This window comes from Dermacentor andersoni, chromosome 10 (genome assembly GCF_023375885.2).
Source record: "Dermacentor andersoni chromosome 10, qqDerAnde1_hic_scaffold, whole genome shotgun sequence".
Lineage (NCBI taxonomy): Eukaryota > Metazoa > Arthropoda > Arachnida > Ixodida > Ixodidae > Dermacentor > Dermacentor andersoni.
The window spans coordinates 11289048-11315706 of record NC_092823.1 but is presented as its reverse complement, the minus strand read 5'-3'; the positions used below and the strand labels follow the sequence as shown (position 1 = coordinate 11315706).

Sequence of the window (26659 nt, the reverse complement as noted above, 5' to 3'; positions counted from 1 at the left end):
GTGTCGTACACATGCCGATGACAGACACAGTGCCGCCATCCGCAAAGCGGCCGAAGTTGGGGTGAGGAGCTTGTTCAGTCGTCGTCGGAAGGCAGCACTCATAACAGAAAGATGTACTCCTGTATCGATGAGTGCTGTGACAGGATAGCTGTCAACGTCAAGAAGGTTTTGGTTTGTAGGTAACGTGAGCAGAGGATTTGAGGGCAGGGTCGGTAACGCAGCTTCACCTCCAGAAGCTGCAGTGCCTAGTTTTCCGGCTGGATCCGGGAGGCAATAGGCGCCGAAGAGAAGCGACGTGGTTGGGGTGAATGAGACTGATGGCGTCGAGGTGAGGGCGAGCAGCTGTAGCGAAGGTTCGGAGCAGGAGCATCAGCAGCAGTGGATTCATGGCGGGTGGCATAGGGAACAGAAGGTCCAAAAGTGCGGGAATAAGCGGTGGTGTATGCCCAAGGAGGTGGTAGCCATCGGTTGCGGCAGTGACTAGCGACGTGGCCGAGCAGTGGAAGCAGATTGGCCTGTCATCAGGGATATGGCAGGAGTCGGACGGGTTGCGGCGAGATGTGACAGAAAAGGACTGCCGGGCATGAGGAGGGCTGCTAGAGAAATGGGGTACGCTGGGTTAAGACGATGAACACAGGGAGTTCAGACCCATGTTCTCAAATTTCTGTGTGACGACGGCCTGGATCATCGCAATTGTAGTTGCTGGCAGATCAGGGGGCATCGCGGAGAAGGGTGGCAAACAGACCCTCGAGCTCAAGGCAAACAATACGGGTTACGTCGTCACAGATGGTGGTCTGATGCGGTCGACCCTCACATGTCGACATAGCAGCAGCGTTGGGTAGCCGCGTCATGTGATGTATGATATGGCGGCTCTTAACTTGTTCAAGGTGACGGCATTCTTTCATGATGGTGTCGATAGTCGAGACGTTGCCGAAAACAAGCAAATTGAAAGCGCCGTCGGCAATGCCTTTTAGCACATGTGCCACTTTATCTGCTTCAGACATAGTATCGTCAGCTTTGCGGCATAGAGCCAAGACGTCGAGGATGTATGAAAAGTACGGCTCTGTAGATGTCTGAACACTAGACACAAGAGCCTTTCTCACGCAAACTTGCGCCCAATAGGGTCGCCGAACAGTTCCCGTAACTTTTCTTTGAAACTGCCCCAACTGGTTATCTCGTCGTCATGCGTTTGGTGCCACACGCGTGGGTGCCACAGGCGTGAAGGTGCCACCCCGCACCTCCGCCAGAATGTTACGTGTGGAAAGACACAGACGAAAGAGGCTATTTACAGGCTATTTACACTGGAGCCAGACAGCCAAGCCGACACTCGCTCACACCAAGGGCACAGAGCCACCTCATCGTCGTTCTCATGGCGGCTCGTCTCTTGAGCATGTCTCGATGATATCGTAATAATACGAATAACCACCAACTAGCCCAGCTTTCTGACTTCAATCCAGCTGGATGCAGTTCAGAGCTCGGGCAAGACCAAGTATGTTGAAATCACCATGGAAAACTACACGGAAGCCTTCAAAGTCGACTTGGGTGTAGAGGTTTCTGCTGTTTTGCGTACCTTTCCTCATCTCCCAGGAGCCCTTGACAGAGTTGACACCATCCTCTCGGGACCAGGCGAACAGCCACTGAATGTCTTGGGATCCTTCGCAGCAAATTTGCTATGGAAAAGCAAGTCCGTTGTTCAACACTTATACGTCGTCAAGAGCCTGAGAACGCCGTTATTATGCTTCCCGGCACTGGAAGCTCTGGGAGTTGTCAAGTTTGTAGACAAGGTCTCTGCCAAGCCGTCCAATGCTCTGATAAAAGGACTCGGCACTCTTTCACAAGAGTGCTGAGTCCTTTTCTTGTCTGGTCCCCGACTGAAGCAGTCCGGCTCTTTCTTGCGGTGCTGCGTGCCCCGGCCGTTTAGGCCTCATGCCGTAACCCTTTCGTCCGGCCGCCCCATCAAAGCTACAACAAACTGGCGACGAGGTAAACCATTACTCTGCTTCCTACGTGCCCTTGCCGTACTACTTCTGCTCCTCCTCCTGCTACCGGCATGCAAGACGCAGCAACTACGTCTCCGCCGTCAGCCGCAACTCCTCCGCCTTTGTTTTCGGTGCCTGGCATGGCGTTCGTACCCCACATGCCGCCTTTCCTGGCGCTACCCGGTACTCCTGTGGTACCGTGGCTCCCGTGGAAACGGTACTTTCGCACGTTTCTCGAGGCAACCGGAGGCGAGGCACTACAAGACGAGAGGAAGAAAGCCATTTTACTGAGTAACTTAGGCTTCGAGGGGCAGCGTCTCTACTACGACCTCGCGTCGCAGACAGACCAGACGCATACTACGTTCGAAGACGTTCTCCGCATCTTCGACCAGCACTACGAAGAATGCACCAATCCCCTGGTGCACCGCATTATCTTCCGGGACAGGAAGCAACTACCTGGGGAAACCTTCCAGGACTTCGTCACCGTGCTACAAAGGCTAGCGCCTGCTTGTGTGTTCGGCGCTTGGCATGACGAGTCCCTTCGCGACCAAATCCTCCAAGGCGTCGCATCAAAAAGAGTACGAGAACGGCTACTATACGAAGGAGCATCCCTCACGCTCAGGAAGGCCCAGGAAATCGGACGAACTGTACAACAAGTTCACAAAGAACTTGAAGTCTTTAACAGCTTGTCTATTCAGCGCGTCTCGACGCAACGCCAAGATGGCGTCGACAGCCATCACCTTCCTCGCCCGGGGGTGCAAGATGGCGGTTCCCGCCACCCTTCTCCCTCGACCCGGCTGCTTCAAGATGGCGCTCGGTGGCATGGCGGAAAGTCGCGACCTGGGGAGGCCGGCCAACATGGCGCGCGGCCCAAACTCCGCGAAGCCAGTGAGGACATCGCGGGCCATTGCTACCGATGTGGTTCACCTCACCACATCGCTTCTGATCCAGGCTGTCCAGCCAAGCACGTTTCCTGCCATGCGTGCGGAAAAGTAGGACATTTCGCTTCAGTTTGCCGTTCGAGGAACCGAAAGCATTGACAGTCCCCTGCTCGTACGCAGCTTGATTTCGCTACATGCCAACAGGTGTCAGGAGTTCCAGCTGACCCAAGCGTTCAGTTTCCGTTTCTCCCGCACAACGCTCCCTCGGAGTTCGCCCAGCCGTACTCAGGACAATCGGGACTTGCAAAGGACTTCGTTAATCTTCGAGCTTCAATGCAACCAGTCTCGGCGAAACTAGGTCCTCAACCTCGGGTTCTCCATGAGCAAGTCTGCGCTGCAAACGGTATTTTGCCGCTGCAAAACAAAGTTCAGTCAGTTGTTCAGGCACCGCAGCCAACTGACAAGAAGTCGCTGCATTCATTTCTCGGTGTCACGCGATACTACGGTAAACTGATCCCGCAGTACGATGAATTGGTAGAGCCGCTTAGGAAACTGCTAAAGCAAGGACAACCCTTTGTCTGGGATCAGGATACCGAGTACAGCTTCCAGACTACTAAGGAGATGATTGCATGCGAATTCGGCTCTTACGCCAAAAGTGTTAAGACGTACGTGGACCGTCATCGTGCATCAAAATGCCCTCAATTTCATCCAGGAGATCTTGTCCGAGTACGTAACTCGAGAAAGTCCGATCCTAAATACTCGGGACCATTTAAGATTTACCGTAGGGTAAGTCGCAATACTTTCACGCTTGAAAATGGCAAACGATGGAATGCATCCAAACTTGTGAAATGCCCTGCACTACAGGATTTTCTTGGAAAATTCACTGAAAAGAGTCACTCCAGTGACTACCCGTCCCTTGACAATTGTCTCCCACCTTTTCTTCCAGTTACTACTGGTATAGGGGATACATTACGTTTCTTGTAGCGTAATCGTGCAGTACGCACATCGTTACTACGGTGCTGACCGCCATACGAATTTGTCTTTTATGCCAAAAAGTTTTTTTTAACATTAAACGTCCTTAGCATTGTTACGGGGGGACTATAGAGTGTAAAGTGCTTTTACGCACAATGCCCAATACACGACAGCCACAGAGACTGTCTCGAGTCAGGCTAAGGGCGAATGAGCCACCCATCAGTGCTGCCCCAGGGGGCACACAGATGTTTGTTACTGTCTACTTTTGTACTTTGTGAATTCTTTATGTGTTATGGGTGCGTGCAAGGCTGCATCTTATCGTCCTCCCAAGACGGGTACTGAAACTGCAGAACTGGAGTGCAATAATTCATATTCAGTTTTCATGTTGTACGTTTTTTTTAAATGGGGAAGCCAAAGATATCAATTTCTATTGTGTAAAGATGTCATCACTATCATGTATGTTACAGTGCTAACATGTGTTCTTTGACTCGTGACTTACTTTTGTTGCGAGGAGAGCGAGTAGAGCATTTTTCCTTTCAAGGGAGAGGTGATGTGGTATCCTGTGTTAACTTCTGGTTTCGGTTTTGGGTCTTTACATCAGGGCGCCACTCAGCGCCAAACGCTGCAAGTTGCCTCCTGCTTCCCCTCGGAGAAATAAAAGAGCATTCTTCTTTGTCTGGTCCCCGACTGAAGCAGTCCGTCTCTTTCTTGCCGGCCGCCCCGTCGAAGCTACAACAATAAGCCAACGCAATGGTGTGCAGGTATAGTGGTCGTCCCAAAAGGGTCCGTGTGCCACAGACTGTGTGTCAACTTCACCAAGTTGAACAAAGTCTTCTTGCGAGAACAATATGACCTGCTGCCTGTAGAGCAAGTCCTGGGCCTTCTGGGAGATGCAGATATTCACCAAACTCAATGCCACGTCTGGTTTTTATCAAGTCAAGCTTCCGGAAGAATTGCAAGAGCTCACAACCTTCATCACGCCGTTTTGGTGCTACTGCTTTCATCGGATGCCATTTGGCATCACATCGGCACCAGAACTTTTTCAGAAGCAGATGTCATCTGGAAGGTCTGGAAGGCACAGTGTGCATGATTGATGATGTGCTGGTTTTCAGTCACTCTTTGGAGGAGCATGATGCTCGCCTTTAAGAAGTCCTCACAAGGGTTTCTCAAGCCGGAATCACCTTGAATAAGGAAAAGTTTAGCTTTTGCCAGACAGAACTTTCCTTCCTTGGAGTGAAAGTTTCAGCAGAAGAAATCCGCCCAGATCCCAACAAGCTCAAGGCAGTGAGGGACATGAGTCCGCCCGCAGACGTAGCAGTTGTGCGGCAACTCTTTTTGTGTGGCAACAGTTCTGCGTCAATCACCTGGGCCACTTTATCCCACATGCATCAGAGGCCACGGCCCCAATCAGGGCTCTTTTAAGCAAGAATGTTGCTTGGACATGGTCTCATGAACAATAATCTGCATTCGTTACAGTTGAAAACATGCTCACTTCTGACCATTGCATGGCAAAGTACCATCCTGCATACCCAACGATAGTTTCTACTGATGCAAGTTGATTTGGCTTAGGAGCAGTACTTCTACAAATGCGGCCTTCGGGTGACAGGCATCGGGTGCTTCCCAGTCCTTAACAGTGATGAAGCAGAGGTACAGCCAAACCGAAAAAGAGGCTTTAGCTGCTGTGTAGGCCATTGAGAGGTTTGACGAATTTCTCAGAGGCCTGTTGTTTGAGGTTTAAACAGATCATCAACCATTATTCTCTCTCTTTGGCAAGCTAGACCTAGACGCATTGCCACCTCGCATCCAGCACTTGAGACTCAAAGTGATGGCATACCAGTCCAACATGCGGTATGTGCCAGGAAAGCTGCTTGCTATAGCTGACACATTAGCATGTGTCCATACGGAGCCAGCAGATACTCCTCATCCTGTTGACACGATTGAAGTATTTGCCACCGAGGTCTTGCAAGTTTCAGCAACAGTAGCAGCACTGCAGCCAGAAAAGGTCAAGATGGTGCAAGTGCAAGACGGGGAGTGCAGTGCACCGATTTCTCTCTGCCAGAATCGTTTCCCAAGAAAAGACAAGCTTCCACTGCACCACTACAAAGTACGCTGCTATCATCTGCAATGGCCTTCTCAAAGGTGTTCGCTCGGTTGTCCCAGCTGCCTTACGGCCAGGCGTGCTGGCACTGATTCATGAAGGTCATCAAGGCAACAGATGTAGGTCCTGAGCCCGTGAGTCGGTCTGGTGGCCCGGCATCACTACAGACATTAAGGCCCTTATCTCCAAGTGTGACCAGTATGCTTTGTATCGGGTGAATCCAGCAGAGCCACTCTGCAGCACAGCGCTTCCAGATCGTCCCAGGGAAGTGCTAGACAGAGTTATTTCATTTAAATGGACAGACTTTCCTTCTTGTAGTTGACTACTACTCTCGATACCCAGAAGTAGTCACTACCCAGAAGAAGTCACTGTAGTCCCTGAAAAACACAAGACGCCTCCTCTTAGTGCATCCGACCAACACATAGGCCCAGTGCAAGTAACTACCGTATTTACTTGCATAATGACCGCACTCGCGTAATGATCGCACCCCTGAACTTTGCCATCAAAATTCGATTTTTTTTTCTTTCCTGTGTAATGATTGCACCCCGAACTTGTTGCAGCGATATGTCATGTGCCAAGTCTAGCTAATGATGATCGTGCTTACCATCTGTCGAATGCCATGCGAACGACTCTTGAAGATATACCAAGTGGTCTGCACGCATCAAACATTCTTCAGCAGATGCTCCATTTCATTCCTTTCATCACTTTCCGCACTTCCATGAAAAAAAAAGCTACAACCAAACTTGCCTTGGCTTTATTACTTGTAGGCTTCATAATGGTTTTGGCCAACAACAACAAAAAAGGTGCCTTTCGATTCTTCTCGTCTTGCACTCGTGGGCACAAAACAAATCGCGAACGACGATAGTGGCCACATTTACACTGATACACTAGCAGAGTACCCTATTCATACGCCGACACTTGTAACACAGCTAAGATATTCGCCCACCCTTAGCGGAAACATGCTGTATTAGGATTGTAGTAACGACAAATGCTGCAGTTTCTGCAGCATGCCCGCCATGTGTTTCTATGTCACTGGCAGCTATGAGCGCCCACCTCTGTTTCTGACCCCTCAATGTGGACATGGCTATGTTATTGTCACAAGCTTGACGATATTTACTATATTATTCATTACTCACACGGAAGAAACTGTTTCAATGTGCGTAATTGCCTAAAAATGCACGTAAAAGAATCGCATTCAGCGCATTCGGCACGTTTGGCTTGCTCCGCCGGCCGCCATTTTTGTTTTGGTGTCCCGCACTGTTCAGAGGCAGCCACCTGCTTGTTGACCTGTTGTCATCCTGCAGCAAATGCGGTACCGTATGAAAAAAAAATATATATTTTTCTTTCACAGCAAATTTAACTCGTGTAATGATTGCACCCAAAAATTTGCATAAGTTTTTTTTTACAAAGAAGTGCGATCATTATGCGAGTAAATACGGTAGGTATGGCAGACGAATCGTCCCACCTGTAAGACAGAACCTGTGATGAAAGATGGAGTCGCATATGTTCTTAACGGGGGAGATGTAGAGGGCATTGCCTCTAAAACCAGCTTAGAGCTGATAGAGTGTCAAACAACCCTGGACTGCTAATGCGTACATATTGGTTGACAAGCGGAAATAAAGGAGCTTGAGTTTTGCTTCGGTACGTGCGGTGTGTACGGCATGTTAGCTACCTATACGCTGCCGAGGGGCTCTCGTCTGGCCCGTAGTATGCGCACCACTTCAATAAAGAGTTCAGTACGGGTTCGTCTGGGTTTAACTTGAGTCGCGTGATGCATGTATTTGGCCACCTGATCCGGCAGACATAACACTATGCAATAAAGGATTGCCATACAACAGAAGTCTACTATTAAACTGAGAACCTCAGGGGTATTCAGTACAACATATTGCCACTAATTCTTTAGCATCAGAGGGAAGAAAGGTCCTTAATTTTATTGAACAGACATTCTATTTATAAAGGAAATATTTTCCAGACCTTCATATGCTAGAACTGAGCTGTAATATCTGATTGCATAGTAAATTGAAGTTCCCTTTAATAAGAGTACACCGTACTCTTATTCGTATATCTTGATTTCTTGGGAACTAAGTCACTGATAGCATGCTAAAAAGAACGTTTTGTTAGGCAAGTTGGTCACAATTCATCTTGGGTACTAGGCTCGAAAACACACACGACACAAGGAAGGAGACGGGACAGAGCGCCTCCCGTCTCCTTCCTTGTATAGGATCCTGTGTGGCGCCAGTATTGTGTAATATTTTTCTCTCACAAATGGATCAAGTTTTACATCAGGTTTTACCGGCTAGGCACGTTTTTAAAGTTTTTAGATACGTGGAGAATTTTTGATATGTTTTAGTAAGGACGGAAGTTTGAACTTCGAAGAGAATGTGCATGATATTTTATCCATATTCTGACAACATGGAAATGGCTTGCAATTCACCATTGAAATGCCTGAGGGAAACCACCTACAGTTTCTAGATATAAATATTGAGTTTTGTGCGGATCGCGTTTGTTGGGCATATGCACCTCGTGCAAGGAAAGGGCTTCTGCCATACGACTCCGCCCATTCGAAATTAATAAAACGGGGGATAGCTTCACTTTGCCTGCAATCCGCCCTCGGAAAATCGTGCCCTCACAAGATGCAGCTTAGCTTCCAGACCCAATTGACCAGGCTGTCTTCAGCTGGATTCCCTGGCTCGAATGTGATGGCAGTTGCTGAAAGCCTGCTACAAAAAATGAAGAGTGCGGCTGTGAGAGCTGGGGAAGATCCCCGTCAAGATGAGGTGGTGAGGCCTGTGGTGGTGCCCTATGTACACAAGATGGCCCACAATTTAAAGAAGGTTGCTAGCAGGCATGGGGTGCCGCTTGTGTTTTCAGCCCCCCGAAAGCTAGGAAGCCTTTGTTCTTGTATCGAAAAAATACGAGACGATAAAAATGGATGCGGCACCAAGCATGCACGACCGTTTATGAAGTGCACCGAAGGCGTCGGTACGAAATCTACCTCTCATGCAGCCGCTCCTACATAGAGCAAACTGGGCGCTGCGTTAACGACCGAATTAGGGAACATGAGAGAAATGTAGAGCAAGATAAAGAAGGACCAAACATTCCCAAGCACATTAAGTCCTGCCCGTCACGCTCTTGTGAGCCATGTTTTGCAGGGGCGCGAATTCTGGCAAAAAGTAAAGATCAATAAGCTCGGGAAGTAATTGAAGCTTTCTTTATCAGAAAGAAAGGAAGCATGTGCGTCAGCGACCCGTCAATATCTTTATATATGGCTGAAAAGAAATATTTAACCAGTTCGCTTCCATATCAATCTTGATGTGATTGTGGTCCTTGCGTCTAAGATGGGTATATAAGTGTGTGGTGTGCCTCCGAATAAAAGCAGTTGTAGGCGCTCTGTCCCATCTCCTTCCTTGTGTCGTGTGTGTTTTCGCGCCTAGTACCCAAGAAGGATAGCATGCTACATTCTTGTTATACAGTACTAGGAGACTCCCCAGCATATGCAGCACTGTGGTTTTTGCCTAAAATTTGTAACCATTAAATTTTGTAATAAATTTCTGATAATTTGATAAAATATTCTGCTTCTTTCTTTCTTGGTTCAGTTTGAAACCTACTATTCGGTGTTCACACATCCCTACAGGAAACACATCATAGATGCCATCTTTTGTACACCATCTATTACAGAGTAAAGAATCATCACGACCTCCAAGATGAGTCAACACAGCAAGTGGATTTCGGAAGCTGCGAGCAAAGCCACTCACTTTCCAGGCACTTCTCTGGGGATAACATGGCACTAAAGAAAGTACGAGGGGTGATTGAAAACTTCTCAGCCTGGCCACAACATATTCTTCTTACCCAAATGTAAGTCTTGCAACTCATGGTAGATGTCATTGCAAGGCCTCACATCAACTTTCTTGCTAGTAGCTTACTCTTTGTTTCAGATATTGAAGACTGAAGTGCAAAAGGCGACAAGTGTCTAAAGAATGCATAAAGTGCGCAAATGTACAGTTGTCCAATACCTGCAGAAAAAAAACAAAGGTATGAGTGGCCACAATAAAGCCACAATAAACTGGGAACAACTGTGCTCACTACCGCCTTGCGCACAGTCTGAAATGTTGCTTGAAATTGCGTACTGCTTTAATCTCACACAGCTTGTGCAGATACCGACACGTGTCACTTCCAGTTCTAGCACCCCACTTGACTTTGCTTTTGTTTCTCAAACCATTCGTGAAAAGTGCCCTTCCGTGGAAGTTTTACCCGAAATATCCGATCTAAAGATTATTCTCTTCAAATGTAACTTTGCGTTAGCAAGATCGCGCAAACCTATGAAAGAATTCTTAGATTTCAGTAACGCCGAAGACGAAAGCATTCTCGACTACTTAGAACAAGATTTTGAAATTTTTTCCCAAAAACAAAGAAGGTTTCCTAGGCGTTAATGAGCTGTGGCTGCACTTTAAGAGAGCTGTGCACGAATGCATCAAAAAGTACGTTCCTAAAAAGCAAAAGAAGGTTATCCGAAAAAGCCCGTGGATTACTCGTAATATCCTGCACTTAAAGCGTCGATTAATACGATTATCATGCTATCGGTCAAGCCACTCTGTTCTGGCATCACTCTGAGCAAATCTTAGATCCGAAGTAAAATTAAGTCAGAATGTCAGAATGCACAACTTTCTAAAAAACAACCCAAGGAAGTTTTGGATGCATATATCGAAGCGGAACAGCCTTGTAGGCAAGATAAAATTGAATGATGTCGAAGTTACCGACACTCAGCGCATTGCAGAAGCTTTTAACATGTTTTTTTCGTCAGTATTTTTACGTGAACCCACCCAGAAAGATGATGCTCACGGCGTTGGTCTCAAGCTTCCATATCTTGTCATATCTGAAGAAGGCATATTTTCGTCACTCCTAAACTTAGGTCCCAAAAAATCTGCAGGTCCTGACGACATACGCTTTTCTTAATCGGTTCGCCCAATGGTCCGCGAAATACCTGTTCATAATATTTAACGTAAGTTTAAATGAAGGGGATCTGCCTAACGACTGGAATGTCGCCAAGGTAGTCCCAGTCCACAAAAAGGGAGACACGCTTAATGTAGAAAATTGCAGACCTATCTCCCTGCTCTGCACCTCTTCTAAGGTTATGGAACACTTTAGTTCTAAGGCCCAAACAATGAAACGTTCCTTTCCTTCGAGCGCTTCCTATCCTTACGTGAGGCCTCCTTACAGTGAAGGACCGATGGAGGAAGCAAGCGTACTCTGAAAGCTCCCTTCACCCATCCTCACCAAAGGAGCGGTTGCCGCATGCCTGGGTTCGAGATTATTTCTTAAAATCTTTACGTGAACACCATCATTCTATAAAAAAAATGCTGTATCGTCGCACAATCCTTAAATTGAAGAGCTAGTATGGAGAAGCGTGGACGCTTTCTTCTAGTTTTGTTTACTAAAGTTAAAAACAGTAGCGCATTACAGTGTAAAACTTGTTGTGCTCTATCAACGCTGGCAGGCCGGTGTCGTGCAACGCCTAGTAACGCCTAGCAATGCCTTTATGCCGCACGCATGACTGAAACGAACATGCCTGGCAAGACATACCATGCTCGCGCTTCTCTGCAGGTGGGCGACAGCGCGCATGCGGAAGCAAACGTCACGTGGTTAAACAGTGATGTGAAGCGCTCGTTCAGGGCCAGGAGTGACGTAAGGACGCATGAAGGTAGCTTTGGAGCTACCTTATGCTGAGGAAGCACCAAGGAATCTTTCACCGAGGGCCCCTCAGTAAGGAAGCTTTCAGAGTGACATAAGGTAGCCTCACCGCAATGAAGGCGTCCTTACTGAGGTAAGGAAGATTTCATTGTTCGGGCCTAAGCATTTAAGTTCCTTTTTAGAAAATAATGACTTCTTTAGTGAGAGTCAGCATGGATTCAGGGGTGGCTTTTCAACCACTACGCAGTTACTTCATATTGCCAACGAAATACTGGCAATCTTGGATCAAGGTGGGCAGGTAGATATTCTTTTTTTTTTTAGATTTCGAGAAAACCTTCGATTGGGTTTCACAGAAAAAAATGATGATACAACTAAACAGCATCATATGCAGCGAACAACTTTTGCATCGGCTTGATTCGTACTTGACGCATTGAAAACAATTTGTCAGCAAAGGTGCTTCGAATTCATCGCTTGCCTCTACTTTCGGGCATTTCATAGGGCTCGGTTTTAGGGCCACTTCTTTTTCTTATCTACCTAAAAGACCTGGCTTGCAAATTTTCCGTGCGGTGCCACTTTTTTGCGGATGACTGTATTGTTTATTCGAGCATTCAATCTGTGGATGACCAATCAAGCTTACCTGACTATCTAATAACAATACACGACTGGTGTATCCAGTGGCATATGACCCTAAACATGTCGAAATGCACGCACGCACGTAAAAAAAATTCGCTAATTTGCACCTACATGATAAATAATATGGACATTAAACAGGTAGAGGAATTCACATATCTTGGAATTACAATTGATTCCAAGATGAGCTATACCGCTCATGTTCGGTACGTTTCCGCGACAGCAACAAAAAAGTTATGGTTACTAAAGCACCGTTTAAAAAACTGCACTAGTGCTACCAAATTAACCACATATAAGGCAGTTATTAGGCCAATACTCGAGTATGCCGATATAGTCTGGGACCCTCACACAAAGGCTGGTATAGACATTATCAAAAGAGTACAAAAAAAAGCTTAGATTTATCTACGATGCTTATGATTGGCACATTTCAGTCACCTCTTTAAGGTTGCGATCTGGGCTCCAGACACTAGGAACTCGTCGCAAAATGCACCGTCTACAAACAATGTATAACATTGTTAACAACCACACTAAAATGAGATTTGACAACTACATGCAATTTAATAAATCGCGACTGACCAGAGGTAAGCACAATCAAACAATATTATTGCCGCGTGATAGAACAAACGCATATCTTTCTTCCTTCCTGCCAAAGACAATTCGCGAATGGAACGCTCTTCCGCAAAGCGTGGTCAACTCAGTCACTCCAGATTCCTTCTTATCTGCAGTACAAACGTGCTTGTAAGGTCATGCATTCATTGTATCTTTTGCTTGTTAAATATTCTGGTCTCTTTTATTACACCTTTCCTATTGGCGGCAATGTGACGGCATCATCGTATCTCTTTTGTGTATTTGCATATGTTTGCCTTGCCTATTAGGCTGTCTTTTTACTTATTTTTTTCTATCCCCTGGAGCAAAAAGTTTGAAATCACGTGATGTTTGTACCACTCCTGTCTGGGCTTCCAAATGAAAGCCGCCAGTATTGTGAAATAAAATAAATAAATAATACATAAAATCATTCACGAGGAAACCATGGAAACATTAGGGGACAGTGCCCCATTCTAGTCCGATATGAAAAAGTGGGTGGTTTAATTGTATAAGCGTATGCCCTTTCAATACAAGAGGGGAACCCCCTCTGTTCATGCCCCATTCTATTCCGCTGTGAAAAAGTGTGTGGCTGAATTCAAGAATCAAGAATTCAAGGCTCTGTCCAAGATACCCCTCACAGTAAAAGGTCAGCAACTGCCAAGTACGGGAGAAAACATCAGAGCGATCCACTACATTGAAATGGCAGACTGAACATAGAGAAAATGGCCATGTCCCAGGAACGGGCTGGACACATCCCAACAGTTGTAGTGGACATGCACCAGGTGTCAAATTGGCAAGTCTTCAAAATGCTGACTGCTGCAGCCAGAGGCGCAACACGGCTGCCGATAACGTGGCTCTCCTTGGGGCAGATCCTGTGACTTTTCTCAAATATTTTGTGAACATGGATGAAGCATGGGCACACCGCTTTCAGCAAGGTGCAACAGCTGGCAAAGTGTTGCTCTCTATTTTTGGGATGCTAAGGGTGTCATTCTAAGCGAGTACAGTGAAATCCCAATTCAAACTCTTTTGTTGGTCCCAGCAAAGTCCTATGTATTTGAATAACTATAAATTAGGGCAAATTTGAAATCCCATAGTGCAATGGTTATTTCGAACAGAATTTCACTGCTCCCATGGACGACGTTTTATACAAACACAAGTCAAAGGCGAAAGTTCGAGGAGTCGTTGGCTACTGTAATGCCGCGTGCCATACAAGAAAAGATGCGTAGGAAGCCGAGACTGAACCGGAACAAGCTGAGCAGCAGGCATGCATCACCCTCCTTTCCCATCTGGCTTATAATAAGGAGCAGGATCTAACTCACTTGATCCCATTACCCAGCGCTCACCTATAGCCCATGGCTCCTTCCTCTTAGCCGCACGCTTGATCATGTCATCGGGCGCTCACCTTCGCTCTCTTCCTTCTCTCCTAGCGTGTGCATGATCACGTCACCTCCCACCTTTGGCACACAGGAGGAGGATGGCATGCACCAGGCCGTCACCCTTCTCGGCTCACCCTCGTGCATTTCTCTTTTGCACCCACAGAACCCTCGTGAGGCCCTATCTTATCGCACTTGGACTTCATGCAAAACCTAGGCTTCCTCCAGCACATGTCGTTTTGTGCACATGGAGGAAGATAACACTTTTTCAATGCGAGCCCAAAGACGATTTTGGTTTTGTGCACTGTACCACACTTGCGTACTCTATTCCCACTTGGGTACTCTATTGGGTACTCTATTCAAAGAGGCTCTACTCAGTACGAACTCCGTGTTATTTGAATAAATTTCCAAACCCCTTGAAGTTCAAATTAACAAGCTAAGTTCAACCTCGATATAATTAACTTCAATATAATGAAATTATCGATATAACGAAGATATAACTTTTAATAACCTTTTGTCTATAGAGCACTATAAATTTAGAACCTCAATATGACGAAGTGCGTTTACATGCCATTTCAGTGTAATGAAATTCTATTGCCGCCACAAAGGGATTCGGAGACAATAAATGGAAACTTCCACAGACGCAGATGGTCAAATGAGTGAATTACATGCGGCTGTTTGCAAACGCACCTCTCAAATCGTGCGCCACGACAAGTGCGACCACCAAAGTTGAGTCTCATCATATTCCGTATAAAGTCCAAGTGTGATAAGATCCTATCGCACCCCGCACACTTTGTGCTTTAGGTGCAAGTGAAGGTGTGCGAGGGTGAGGCAAGAAAGAGGTAACTTTACGAGTGCCGCTTTCCCGTGCGAGAAAAGGGAAGGAGGGGGAGGGGGAGCAAGCGCGAGGGGACGGGGGGAGGGGGACAGGAGCACATACACATCAGTGCACTCTGCTTTAGAGGTAATTTGCCACGTGTGCAAAGAGTGGGCATACTGAGGCAGCGTGGCGTCATGTAAACTGTCTTGCCCCACGTTTAGTATTGGAGGTTGCATAATCTAGAGTTTCAGTGACCCGAGGGAGCGAGAGGCAGACAAAGTATTCGCTCCCCGCTGCCAGCGCATCTCATGATAGTGTCGTCCCAGTGCGGGCGACGTTATGAGCCACGAGGGTGGAGTGTGCGCGAAAGCATGGCTGGTTTCACTTAATTCGTACCGCTGAGAAGATGCTGTGGACTATGTGGCATGAAATCGCATCACTCGTCGCCGACTTCCACATTAATAAAAAGGAATTGTTTTATCATTCAAATATGCTTTTTCCGATTGCTCAATAATTCAGAAAATTCTGCGGTGCCTTCCCGTGTAAAAGAAATTAGGTCGGTGACTGTACTTATTTGCATAAAAAGTTGAATTTCAATAAAATAAAACTTCGATATAACAAAAGAAATTGCCGATTTTACCGACTTCGTAATATCAATAATAATAATAGTATAATGTTAAAGGGGCCATGACAGCAAATGTTTGAGCTTGAATTACCATATTTACTCGAATCTAACGTGCACAATTTTTCCAATATAACAGCTCCAAGAATTGTGTGCACGTTAGAATCAAGCATGACCCAAAATCTGCATTACCATATTGCCATAGGCATTCCAATATGGCCGCCACGTTCTTTGAGCCTAGCTGCCATAGTTTCTCCTATGTGCTGTAGTACATCCGCTTAAGATTATTCTAGCGTCCGTCTTTCCGCGTTTTGCGTTTGCTCTATCAGCACAAAAGTGCCGACAGTGAAGACACGCCGAGTTCATCATGATGCTGGATTTAAAAGTGATCATGTGTGCATAGGCGGATGGACATCACACTGCATCATGGGCATACAGAGTTCCCGAAGCTTGCGTGTGAGACAGGCGCAAACAGGAGGAGAGGATTTTCACCAGCAAAGCAACACAGAAAGCAGGACCGGTTCGGCGAAATAGAAGAGCTGCTTGCAGAATACGTGCAAGAGCAGTGAATGGCAAGGCAGCCCGTGATGACTGATTTGCTCAAAGTGCGAGTGATGCAGTTAACGCCACAAAAAGGGCTACTGTGGAGCGACCTTAAAGCAAGCAGGTGCTGGCTATCAAATTCTATGAAAAAAAAAATGGCTTTCTCTTTGAAGGTGGACAAGAATATGCCAGAAATTGCAAAAAGAATATGAAGAGAAATTGCACAGTTTCCAGCGGTACGTTTTGAACTGGCGCCACAGAAACGGCTACCACTTCGGAGATATTGAAAATGCCAATCCGACAGCACTGTACTTTGACATGCCTGCCACCACAACCATTGAAAAGAAGGGGGCAAAGCAACTATAAAAAAACAAGAGTCACCGCAAGGCTTTGGTGCACCGTGGATGGGTACAAGCTGCCCCTGTAGCTTATCTTCAGACGTAAGAGGCTCCTGAAAAAGATCGTGTTTTTAAGTGGCGTTATTGTGCATGCAAATGAAAAAGTTTGGATGACCACCGATTTGGTTGGAGACTGGATAGACCATGTCTGGCAGAGGAGACTCGGTGGCAGCTAGGGTCTGCCTGCGATGCTTGCACTCAATGCGTTCGGGTGCCATCTTGACAAGCGCATCAAGGACATGCTCGCTGCATGCAACACGGACCTTGTTGTGATACCCAGCAGCACAACATCGCAGCTCCAGCCGCTTAATGTTTCTTTGAATAAGCCGGTAAAAGATGGCCTCAGGCACTCTACACCAAATGGATGGTCAATGGCTGCCACGAATTCACGCCCAGCAATAGGATGAAGTGGATGAAACGGCAAGACTTTGCTGGATGGGTGCAAGATGCAGGGTGCACGATCCCGCCTGCCATGGTCAGCAAGGTCTTTAAAAAGTGTGGGATTCTGAATGCCATGGATGGCACTGAGGATTAAATGCTTTGGTCAATAATGATAAGGAGTTGTCTCACAGCGACGGGTGATGCCTCTTGCCCCACGCGACTCGTACTGGCATAGGGAAGGCAATCTTGGCGGGAAGATGCGCCATTTCATTTTGTATTCTTTTTCATGGATTGGAACTGTAGTTGGGAGCAAATCTTTGTTTTTCCAAATAAGAGAAAGTTTTATTTCTGTATGAAAGCATGAGGTGCGTGGTACTGTAATTTTTTTTGGTCACGGAAAATTGGTGCACATTACAATCGAGCGCGTGTTAGAATCGAGTAAATACGGTGTGTGCTGTACAAGGATGGCTCAGTATTTTTGTGTGCCCCTCTGTTCTTCGTTGCAACAATAAGGTGAGAATAGTTGCACGACTATGTCATGGCCCCTCTAAAAAAAGGCAAGGTATACAGATCTGAAAACTAACAAGTCTAGCTGATAGACTAGTCGAGATTACAAGATAGAAGTAGAAGTGGGCAGGAATCGGTAGTTGCCAATGAAGCAATGAGAGGAGACAACATTAGAAGCACGACAGACAAGAAGCTTACAGAATCATTTTGCATGACCCTGCTCGGCTATATTTAGAAGAGGACAGGACATATGCGTTGATAGTACACTGTAATTTCTGAAAACCTTTTCATGCCTACAACGACTAAAGCCAGGAAAGGTGCTAAGATTTGAAGCAAATAAAATATTGCAAAATCTAAGTTACTCTTCTGAAGAAACTCTCAATTAGACAAAATTCATGTCCCAAATGTATCTGAAAATGCTGCTCATTAGGCCACTTGCTCAATTAGAATCTCGATGATACGAATCTCTCGAGATGACACAAAAATTCATATCACCCAAAAATGTTTTTAAAGATATTCAGGACACTTAAGCTTTGCCTTTAAGAGTGCAACGTGAGAGCATTCAAAGATCCCTGACTGCTTCTCAAGCTTCCCAGCAACTGGAGCATATGTAACCGTAATGTTTACCAGGAAATGCTGACTGCAAACAGCTATGCACAAAGGCTGGTAGAAACGCAGCCTCTTGCGTGGGCCGCGATGTGGCGGGGGCAAACACCATCTGGAGGTATTCCAAGGAACCAGGTGTGCTGCTCCATGGCCCCCCGAGATACTAACACACCAGCGCATGCAAATGGCAGATGCCATGGCCGATCTATGAATGATGAAACGCCGGAAAAGGAGTTTCTTTGAGTTTTCATGTAACAGTATTATGTTTTTTTGTATAGGCAAATTACAATTCCATGCTATCATGTCTGTAAGGTGTGTGTAAGTCATAGTTCACGATTTTTTCAGATATATTAGCTTGAGAAATTTAATTAGTTTAGTAGTTTTCTTGCGCTCCATGGAGGGCCAGAGTGTGGCTGGTTCAAAAATCTTTTTGCCGAAACGATGTTTGACGCTGGACATCGGAGGCCGATGCCTGATGTTCTGTGACACGGGGCCCCTTAGCGCTATCACATTAAAATTTGGAAATTGGGAAGAGGAGACAGCAATGAAACGGTCAGTTCGGTCACGCTTTCAGATTTCTTAATTAAATTTGTTCCCGCAATCTTCAGACCGTCCTTTATTTCATGGCAAAATATTCAGGAGAAATATACAACCTAATTTAAGAAATGTGCAATTTTTAGTATGTTGTCTTCGAAATAGGGAAGAAAATAAGGCTTCGAGAGGTACAATCATGATCCCAATAGCATGAGTGTGGCCTTCCGCTGCCGCATCGCCGTCATCTTGGTATCGGCGTAAACATGAGAGAACAGAGATTCACATAGCCACAGCGCGGTATTTCTTTACGCAGAAATAAAAGCAAGAAAAGTGAGCACCAGAGTAGAGAGATATAGTTGTGATTCGTTACTGCAGTCCTGTGGCATGCAAAGAGTGGTCCTATTGACTGACACTAATTTGAATGATTTGACATGCTTGTTCCCCGCACATTTTGGCAGCAGCAGTGACCTGCGCACTTGGCATATTTCGAGGCAGACATTTCAAGATCTGCTTGGTTATCTCAAGTTTCTTACATTGCTGTGCCCTAGCTGGTGGGAAAATGATTTGCACTAAATAAGGGAATTTTTACATTTCATTGACATGGAAAAGCTCCTTCATATGGCGTGATTCGACGGTTGCAAAGGCAGCATAGTTTTTAATTGTTATCGGGCACCAAAGACAACGAAAGGCATGTACAGTGCAGTCCACTTATAACGATATCAAGAAGAACGAAAAATTCAATCGTTAAAACCAATCGTCGCTGTATTTGGATTGTTGTCAAAAAAAGCTGCCAAACCTACCTTTCCAGCTCCGAAACCAAATTTGCCACTTGCGATATAAAATCTACATTGCAGAAAGTGGGCAGTGAAAAATAAGACGTTCATTTATACTCATAAACAACATGTCAAGCATTAGGCGCATTGAAAGTAAAAAATCTGCACTTGCTTTCACGAAAGTTTCAGGTTCAAAAGTGCGGTGTGCATGGCACCGAAGTGCTGTGTGAACACTGGCGACTATAATTTAGCGTGCGCGAAACCAATGGGTGACTCAATCGATGACAGTGCACTTTGGGTGAACATCGGAGTCAGTATCAAATACAGGCTTTTGTCAATCTCATCGTCACTGCCGCTGCTGTCGACGCCTCCATCGCACAGCGCCGCCCAGTGTCGCGACAACGATCACAATGTTGGAGTTTCCTTGCAGAACGAGGCAGCACTACCTGCACAGAGAAACTACTCCATCGAAGCACCACCTATTTTATCGCCAGTAACGACATACTCTCAGGGTTCGGTAATGTCAGCGGCTTCCAGCATGTTGGTTTCACAGATGGTGAGTTTCGCTCTGGCGCACAAAGCCCGCCTTTTCCTTTAGTCGGTATGGCCTTCATGGTCGTGGCACTACCAGTTTTCAGAATTGCTGATATGATCGACTGCGCAAGCTCGCACTTTGGGTCTGGCAAAATTTGCAGCTTTGTCTCAAGTGACACAGCATTGCGCTTTGTGAGCGCACCTACCATTGCTTCCGCAGCACATTTCCACGCTCGCTGAGAAACAGAGGAAAATAGCATTTTTTTTTTTTTTTTTAAGGGAGTGCAGGCGTGGTTCGCCTCGCATTTTTTTCCCCTACTTCTCCGGACGCTCGCCGGAGATGCAGACGTGAATCAGCTGGTGCTATCTTGTGGCATGCTGCGCCAACTGGTTTCACTCTGGCAGCGGCAGCGGCGACATACGCACGTCATTTAATCAACTTGTCTGGATTTTTGCAGAGGCCGGCGCTCCATCTGATACCTGACCAAGACTGTTCTGCGTGTCCCGCCATCTGCCTGACTGTACTGTAACCACGGCCTTCTGTCACTTCTGTCTTGGGGGCGGTGTTTTCACTGGAAAGCTGGTTTCACTCTGGCAGCGGCAGCGGCAACGTACGCACGTCATTTAATCAACTTGTCTGGATTTTTGCAGGGGCCGGCGCTTCATCTGATACCTGTAAGAGGATCCGAACTGGGCCGTGGCTGCCTGTTTGTTTCTCAAGAAAACAGACTACGTGAGCAACTCACCGTTGTTCCATTTGCTTTTACCAGGACCAGGACTGTTCTGCGTGTCCCGCCATCTGCCTGACTGTACTGTAACGACGGCCTTCTGTCGCTTCTGTCTTGGGGGCGGTGTTTTCACTGGAAAGCTGGTTTCACTCTGGCAGCGGCAGCGGCGATGTACGCACATCATTTAATCAACTTGTCTGGATTTATGCAGGTTGGTAGCATTTCTTATTCTGTGCTGTAGCATAGCTCCTCCCCTGTCGTCGCTGTTGCTGCCACGAGTCTTGTAGTGCTTTTACCTTGTTGTGACTACTGGTTAGAGTGTCGTATATGCCATATCTGTGCCGCCTATAGGCTATGGAGGGTTCTGGCTCTGGAAGCCTGCACGATGTCGCAAAGTCTCTTGCTATAGGTACAATAAAGGCACTATAAAGGAAGTCACAAAAGTGTTGGTAGAACTGACAGCTAAGCTTGAGGCGTTTGCAACGGACATGAGAAATGTCGTCGGTGGTGCTAACTCCAATACAGAGATTCGCTGTGAACTTGGAGCCATTCGCGACTCCATTGGCTTTATGAACGATGGTTTCGAACAATTCAAGAAGGATGTTGACGTGTTCCGTCGCGAGCTGACTGCAGTGACGGCTGAAAATCAGCGATGTAAAAGAGAAAATGAGCAACTAAGTAAAGAACTGAAAGAAGCAAAGAGAGAAATAGTTGAGCTGAAACAATACAACAGGAACATGAACCTTGAGGTTAAAGGACTACCGTTAGTTGCAAACGAAGATCTGAGAAGAAGTGTTGGACAAATTGCCACATGTATAGGCACAAGTGTCACGGACAACGACATTGATGTAGTACATCGTGTCCCTTCTAAAGATAAAAACAAACCAAATGTGATCATAAAGTTTTCGACTAGGTCTGCACGAGACAGAGTACTCTCTGCTGCGCGAACCGCTAAGTTAAGCACTGGGACCCTGGGCTTTGAAGAGAGTAATCCTGTACATATCAATGAGCATCTGTGCGTTAAAACAAGCGTCTATTGGGTAGAGCTCGACAACTGAGGAGAGAAAAAGAATGGAAGTTTGTGTGGGTGTCACAGGGAAAGATCCTGATGCGGAAGTCTGAAAATTCGTCTGTCCTACATGCTACCTGTGACTCGGACCTAGACAAGGTGCGTTAGGTTACCCGCTATTGCATACTCAACGCCACTTATGTCATGGTGCCAACAGATAGAATGGCTCAAGAACAATCGAGGAACCTATGGTTCTTGCTTTTCTCGATATTTTTGAAAACAGTTAACGGCGCGATTCTTCAGACACCCACTCACATTTTCCGAATCTATATGGTTTCGTACCTATCAAATGCGCCTGATAGTGTCTTTATGTATGTGAGCTCTAAACTACTGTCGGAAACAGAAGTTCCGTTTATGAACGTTAACCTTTTGACCAATATTGTACACTTTAGAGTCTATAGTACATCAGTGTTGCACTCATTTGTTCTTGCTTGCTACAGTGCTGTGGTTGAGGGCGTCACCCACATAAAAATTAAAATTCCCCTGAATATTCTCTTCAGCAGTTGGTCTTGCATATATAGCATCTTATTCGTCTATGCCAACAGCACTGTTTCTACATTGCAATGGCTGTCTTTTTTTTTTTTTCCTGAGAATTAAGTTTCAATATGGCTCTGAAATGTACTAGTCCCTCTGAATTAAGCACGATTGTTGCGCATCAGCGCCTATCGACTCTGAGTTTCCTGCATATGAACATACAGTCAGCCCGTTCTAAAGAAGACGAATTGTGGAATTTTCTAGATGAATTTAAATTTAAATTTTCTGTCGTTATGTTGACTGAAACTTGGTACCGCAACGACACAGATATTGTGCATATTGGTGGGTATAATGTGGCCTACATAAATAGAGAAACTAGAGGCGGCGGTGTATGCATATATGTGGAAACAAGTATCAGCTATCAGTATATTGATGAATGGTCTCGATGCTGTGAAGACATTGAAATTCTGTGTTTAAAATTAGAAAACTCTCTATTTACTGTTGTGTATAGACCTCCTCACGGCAACATCAACAATATTCAATTTTTAGATGAATTCTTTTGGTTTGTTATTGAAAATAAATATACATTAGTACTCGGAGGTGACCTCAACATTGACATGCTCACAAAGACTAGCAAACAAACTGACCTGTCAAATCTACTTCTTTCGCATGGCCTTTCAAATGTTATAACTACCCCAACTCGCATTACAGCTGCTACAGCCACCTTGATAGATCTATTTATAACAAATTCTGCTAACCTACTAGACCATGGTCCGATAAGTATCGCTATTAGTGATCGCCATTTGTTGGGCGTGTTGGTAAACTGAAAGCATATTTAGCGCCAGCAAACAAGGACGTAGGGAGACGACGCGCATCGTGGTGTCATCTCCCTACGTCCTTGTTTGCTGGCGCTAAATATGCTATCAGTGATCATTTGCCAATTTGCCTAATTACTACGGTTGTAATTAAACAGAGTCACTCGGTGAAATCAGACATTTGTTTCCAAGACATTAATTCACAATCTCTTTCTTGCTTTCGTGATGAAATAAGCTCATTGAGCTGGGATGACATACTCTCCTCTTCATCACCTGATAGTGCCTATGACCGCTTCATTAACATCATCTGCACAGTATACCAAAAACACTTTCCTTACAGGCACGTAAAAAAACCTAAACACGCTCGCAAGCCATGGATCTCCTCTAAGCTAATCAAAATGATAAAAGAAAAGAATAGGCTGTACCATGCGTTTTTGAATAGCCGTGGCCCAGATGATTTGAAACAGTTTAAGAAATATCGAAATAACCTGACTAAGCTGCAAAAACAAGCTAAATGCGATGATTACTACTCCATGTTCGATGGTATCGTTGATGCAAAAGAGACTTGGAATAAGCTGAATTCTGTTATATCATCAAGGCGACCCGCCAGTACTATTAAAGAGCTCAAGGTTGGTAATGAGGTTCTTAAAGATGAAGCACTCGCCAAGAAATTTAATGATTACTTCGCCCCTCTAGTTGAAAGCACTTATGATCAAGATGCCTTGATGTATTTGCCCAGTCCCCTTACACATTCTTTGTATATTGGTGAGACTGATGACACTAAGGTTTCAAATGTGTTCAAAAATTTTAGGCGATCTAAAGTGAGGATGTGCACAGATTAAAAATACAACCAATTATTTTTGTTATTGACCTGCTCACCCCTTGCGTCACTCACATTTACAACCTCTGGCATTTTTCCTCAACAGATGAAAATTGCAAGGGTAGCTGCGGTGTATAAAGGCGGAGAAAGGGAAAGCTTAAGTAACTATAGACCAATCTCAATTCTTCCACTGTTTTCAAAAGGTTTAGAAAAAATTATTCTCCTTAGAATGACTGCCTTTTTTAACAAGTATTCTGTCTTAACACCATGTCAGTATGGCTTCAGGTCAGGTTGCTCGACTGAAACTACTCTTCTTAAACAAAAGGAACTAATTTTGAAAAATATAGAGGCGAAGAAACTAACATTGGGAGTATTCCTTGATTTCTCAAAAGCTTTTGACAGAATTAACCATGGAAGACTATTAGAAAAATTGAACTGTTATGGTACACGCGGAATAGCTTTAGATTTAATTAGAAGTTACATAACCAACAGAAAGCAATGCGCATCAATAAATAGAAAATTATCTTCGTTTAAACTTATTAAGCAAGCTGTGCCTCAAGGTAGCATATTGGAACCACTTCTATTTATCATTTATATAGATGACATTGTTAATATTGATGTTTCGATAACTATATTATTCACACAGATGATACTAGTTTATTCTTCTCAGGAACTAAGGAGGATCAACTCATCAATTTTGCAAATGAAATACTTCACAAGATATATAACTGGTCTGTAAAAAATTCTCTCCAGTTAAACTGCACCAAGACAAAAGCAGTCCTCTTTAGAGCGAAGTCCACGCCTTGTGATCTCACCCAGTGCATCACACTCAGTGACAAAAAAATAGAACTTTCCGCTACAGCAAAAACATTGGGTGTTATCTTTCATGAATTGATGCTATGGGACCACCACATCGATTACTTACGAAATAAACTTAGTAAAGCGTTAGGTATGTTGCGCAGATGCCAGAGGCTACTACCAATACCACAGAAACTTATGGTTTATAACGCACTGTTTGCTTCTCACCTGCGCTATTGTAACCTCGTCTGGTCAAATAGTACTAAGAAATCATTAGGTAATTTAGTTTCAGTTCAAAAGAATGCCTTACGTGCTATTTCAGACTTACCTTGCAATGGACATACGCGTGACATATTCCGGAAGTTCAAGATTTTATGTGTAGACCACCTTTACGAGTATCAACTTATGTGTTCTTTTAAACATGACATGATTAAGGGTACTAATCATATCATAAACATCGCGAACTTGCAGCGGAATCCTTCTTTTCGCCTAAATCGATATACGGAACACTGGGAAGTCCCGCGCCCTCGGACTAACTATGGCCTTCAAGCACTCTCCTACTGTCTTCCCTCTACACTTAACAAATATAGTCTAAATGATGTAAACATACGCCATATATCCAAGAGCACATTACTGCAAAAATGTCTGTGAATGATTAACTTTTTGGTTTGTCAGTTGAAAAGTATTTCTTTGCTATTTCTAAGTTGTCATTTCTGGTTTTCTTGCATACATGTATGCGTATATGCATGTGTGTATGTATATATATATGTATAAATGTGTGTATATATGTGCGTCTGTGAATATGTATATATTGACCCTGCCACAAGTATGTACTACGAATATCTTGCCATGCCTGTTGTTCATGGGGAGGTGGGACTAGTCAAGCTGCCGTTATGCAGCTTTTATCCTGCCATCCCTACCGCTTTGTATATATCAGTGTACAGTAAAACCTCGTTAAACCGTACCCGCTTAAACAGTAGTTTCGGTTTAAAAGTAGTAAAGTCAATTCCCCGACTCAGCGGCCATTGAACATAATGTATTTAGTATCCGCATAAACCGTACCAGCTTATTGCGTACGCATCGGTTAAAACGTAGCGTTTCCACTTCTCGTCGCGCAAACACGGCGGTGCGTCGTCTCCACCGGGCGGTCCGGCAGAACAACAAGCCTCAGAGATCGGTACAACGGCCTCCAAGCGCCCTGTGCGTTTGCACGTGAAGCCGCATCAACATCAACATCATTTCGACGCTGTGCCAGAGCGAGAGAGCGGCGTCGTGTAGCGTCGTGCAAGCGAGGACTCGCGTCACGCCGAAGCTCGGATAGAAAAGACGCCGGGTGCTCAGCATAGAAGAAAAATTAGACATCGTCCGTGCTATCGAACGTGACACGAAGAAGTCTGCGCTGGCCCGCGACATGGATCTGCTGTTGACTACAGTGTGTGGCATTTGGAATGCGAAGTTGCTCGGCAGCGCTGCTGCGACCGCGAAGAGATGTCGGCTACGAGGTTCGACTTTTCGCCATCGTTGCCTCTGTTGTTGCTGAAGTGTCGACTAGCGACAGTGATGAGGACGACACGGAAAGCGACAGCACGGGCGATTCAGGCCCGACAGTGGCAGAAGCTGCGCGTTACGTCAGCCTCGTGAATGCGATCGTCGCAACGAGAACAGGGGCGCGATAACGTAACTATTCCAAACGAAAAATTTTCCGAACTCCGGCACCCGGCAATGAAAAAGGCGCCCCGGAACTTATGCAGCACTAATGCGCGCGTGCACGGAGAATACGTAACGCCAACGAGGAATCTGCCATGCGAGTGTTTGCCGAGAGGAGGGGGGCTGGCTGAGAAGCTGGCACGCAGCTTGAGTAAGTTTGAGGCTGCTGTCGTCGTGCTAGGCCGCCGCGGCATCAAACGAAAATAACACTTATGTCGCGCGAAGTGAATAAATACTGCATGTTTTTTCCCCTTTCATCGCACTCTCTCTGAGTTCCGTTTTCTACAGGTAAGTGGGCGATGTCATGCTATTTCGGTTAAACAG

At 45.5% G+C, this 26659-nt stretch overlaps 2 protein-coding genes across 3 annotated transcripts in view; one reads left to right on the top strand and one right to left on the bottom strand.

Moving 5' to 3' along the window:
* The window catches only part of TTLL12 (Tubulin tyrosine ligase-like 12), a 363841-nt gene that overhangs the window by 98492 nt on the left and 238690 nt on the right, over positions 1 to 26659 (bottom strand). The window lies entirely within an intron of this gene.
* On the top strand, positions 2051 to 3253 carry LOC140213663 (uncharacterized). The gene is made up of 2 exons (XM_072284916.1): positions 2051 to 2557; positions 2813 to 3253. Exons 1-2 carry the CDS (start codon positions 2051 to 2053, stop codon positions 3017 to 3019), a joined length of 714 nt encoding a protein of 237 aa, XP_072141017.1. The 3' UTR covers positions 3020 to 3253.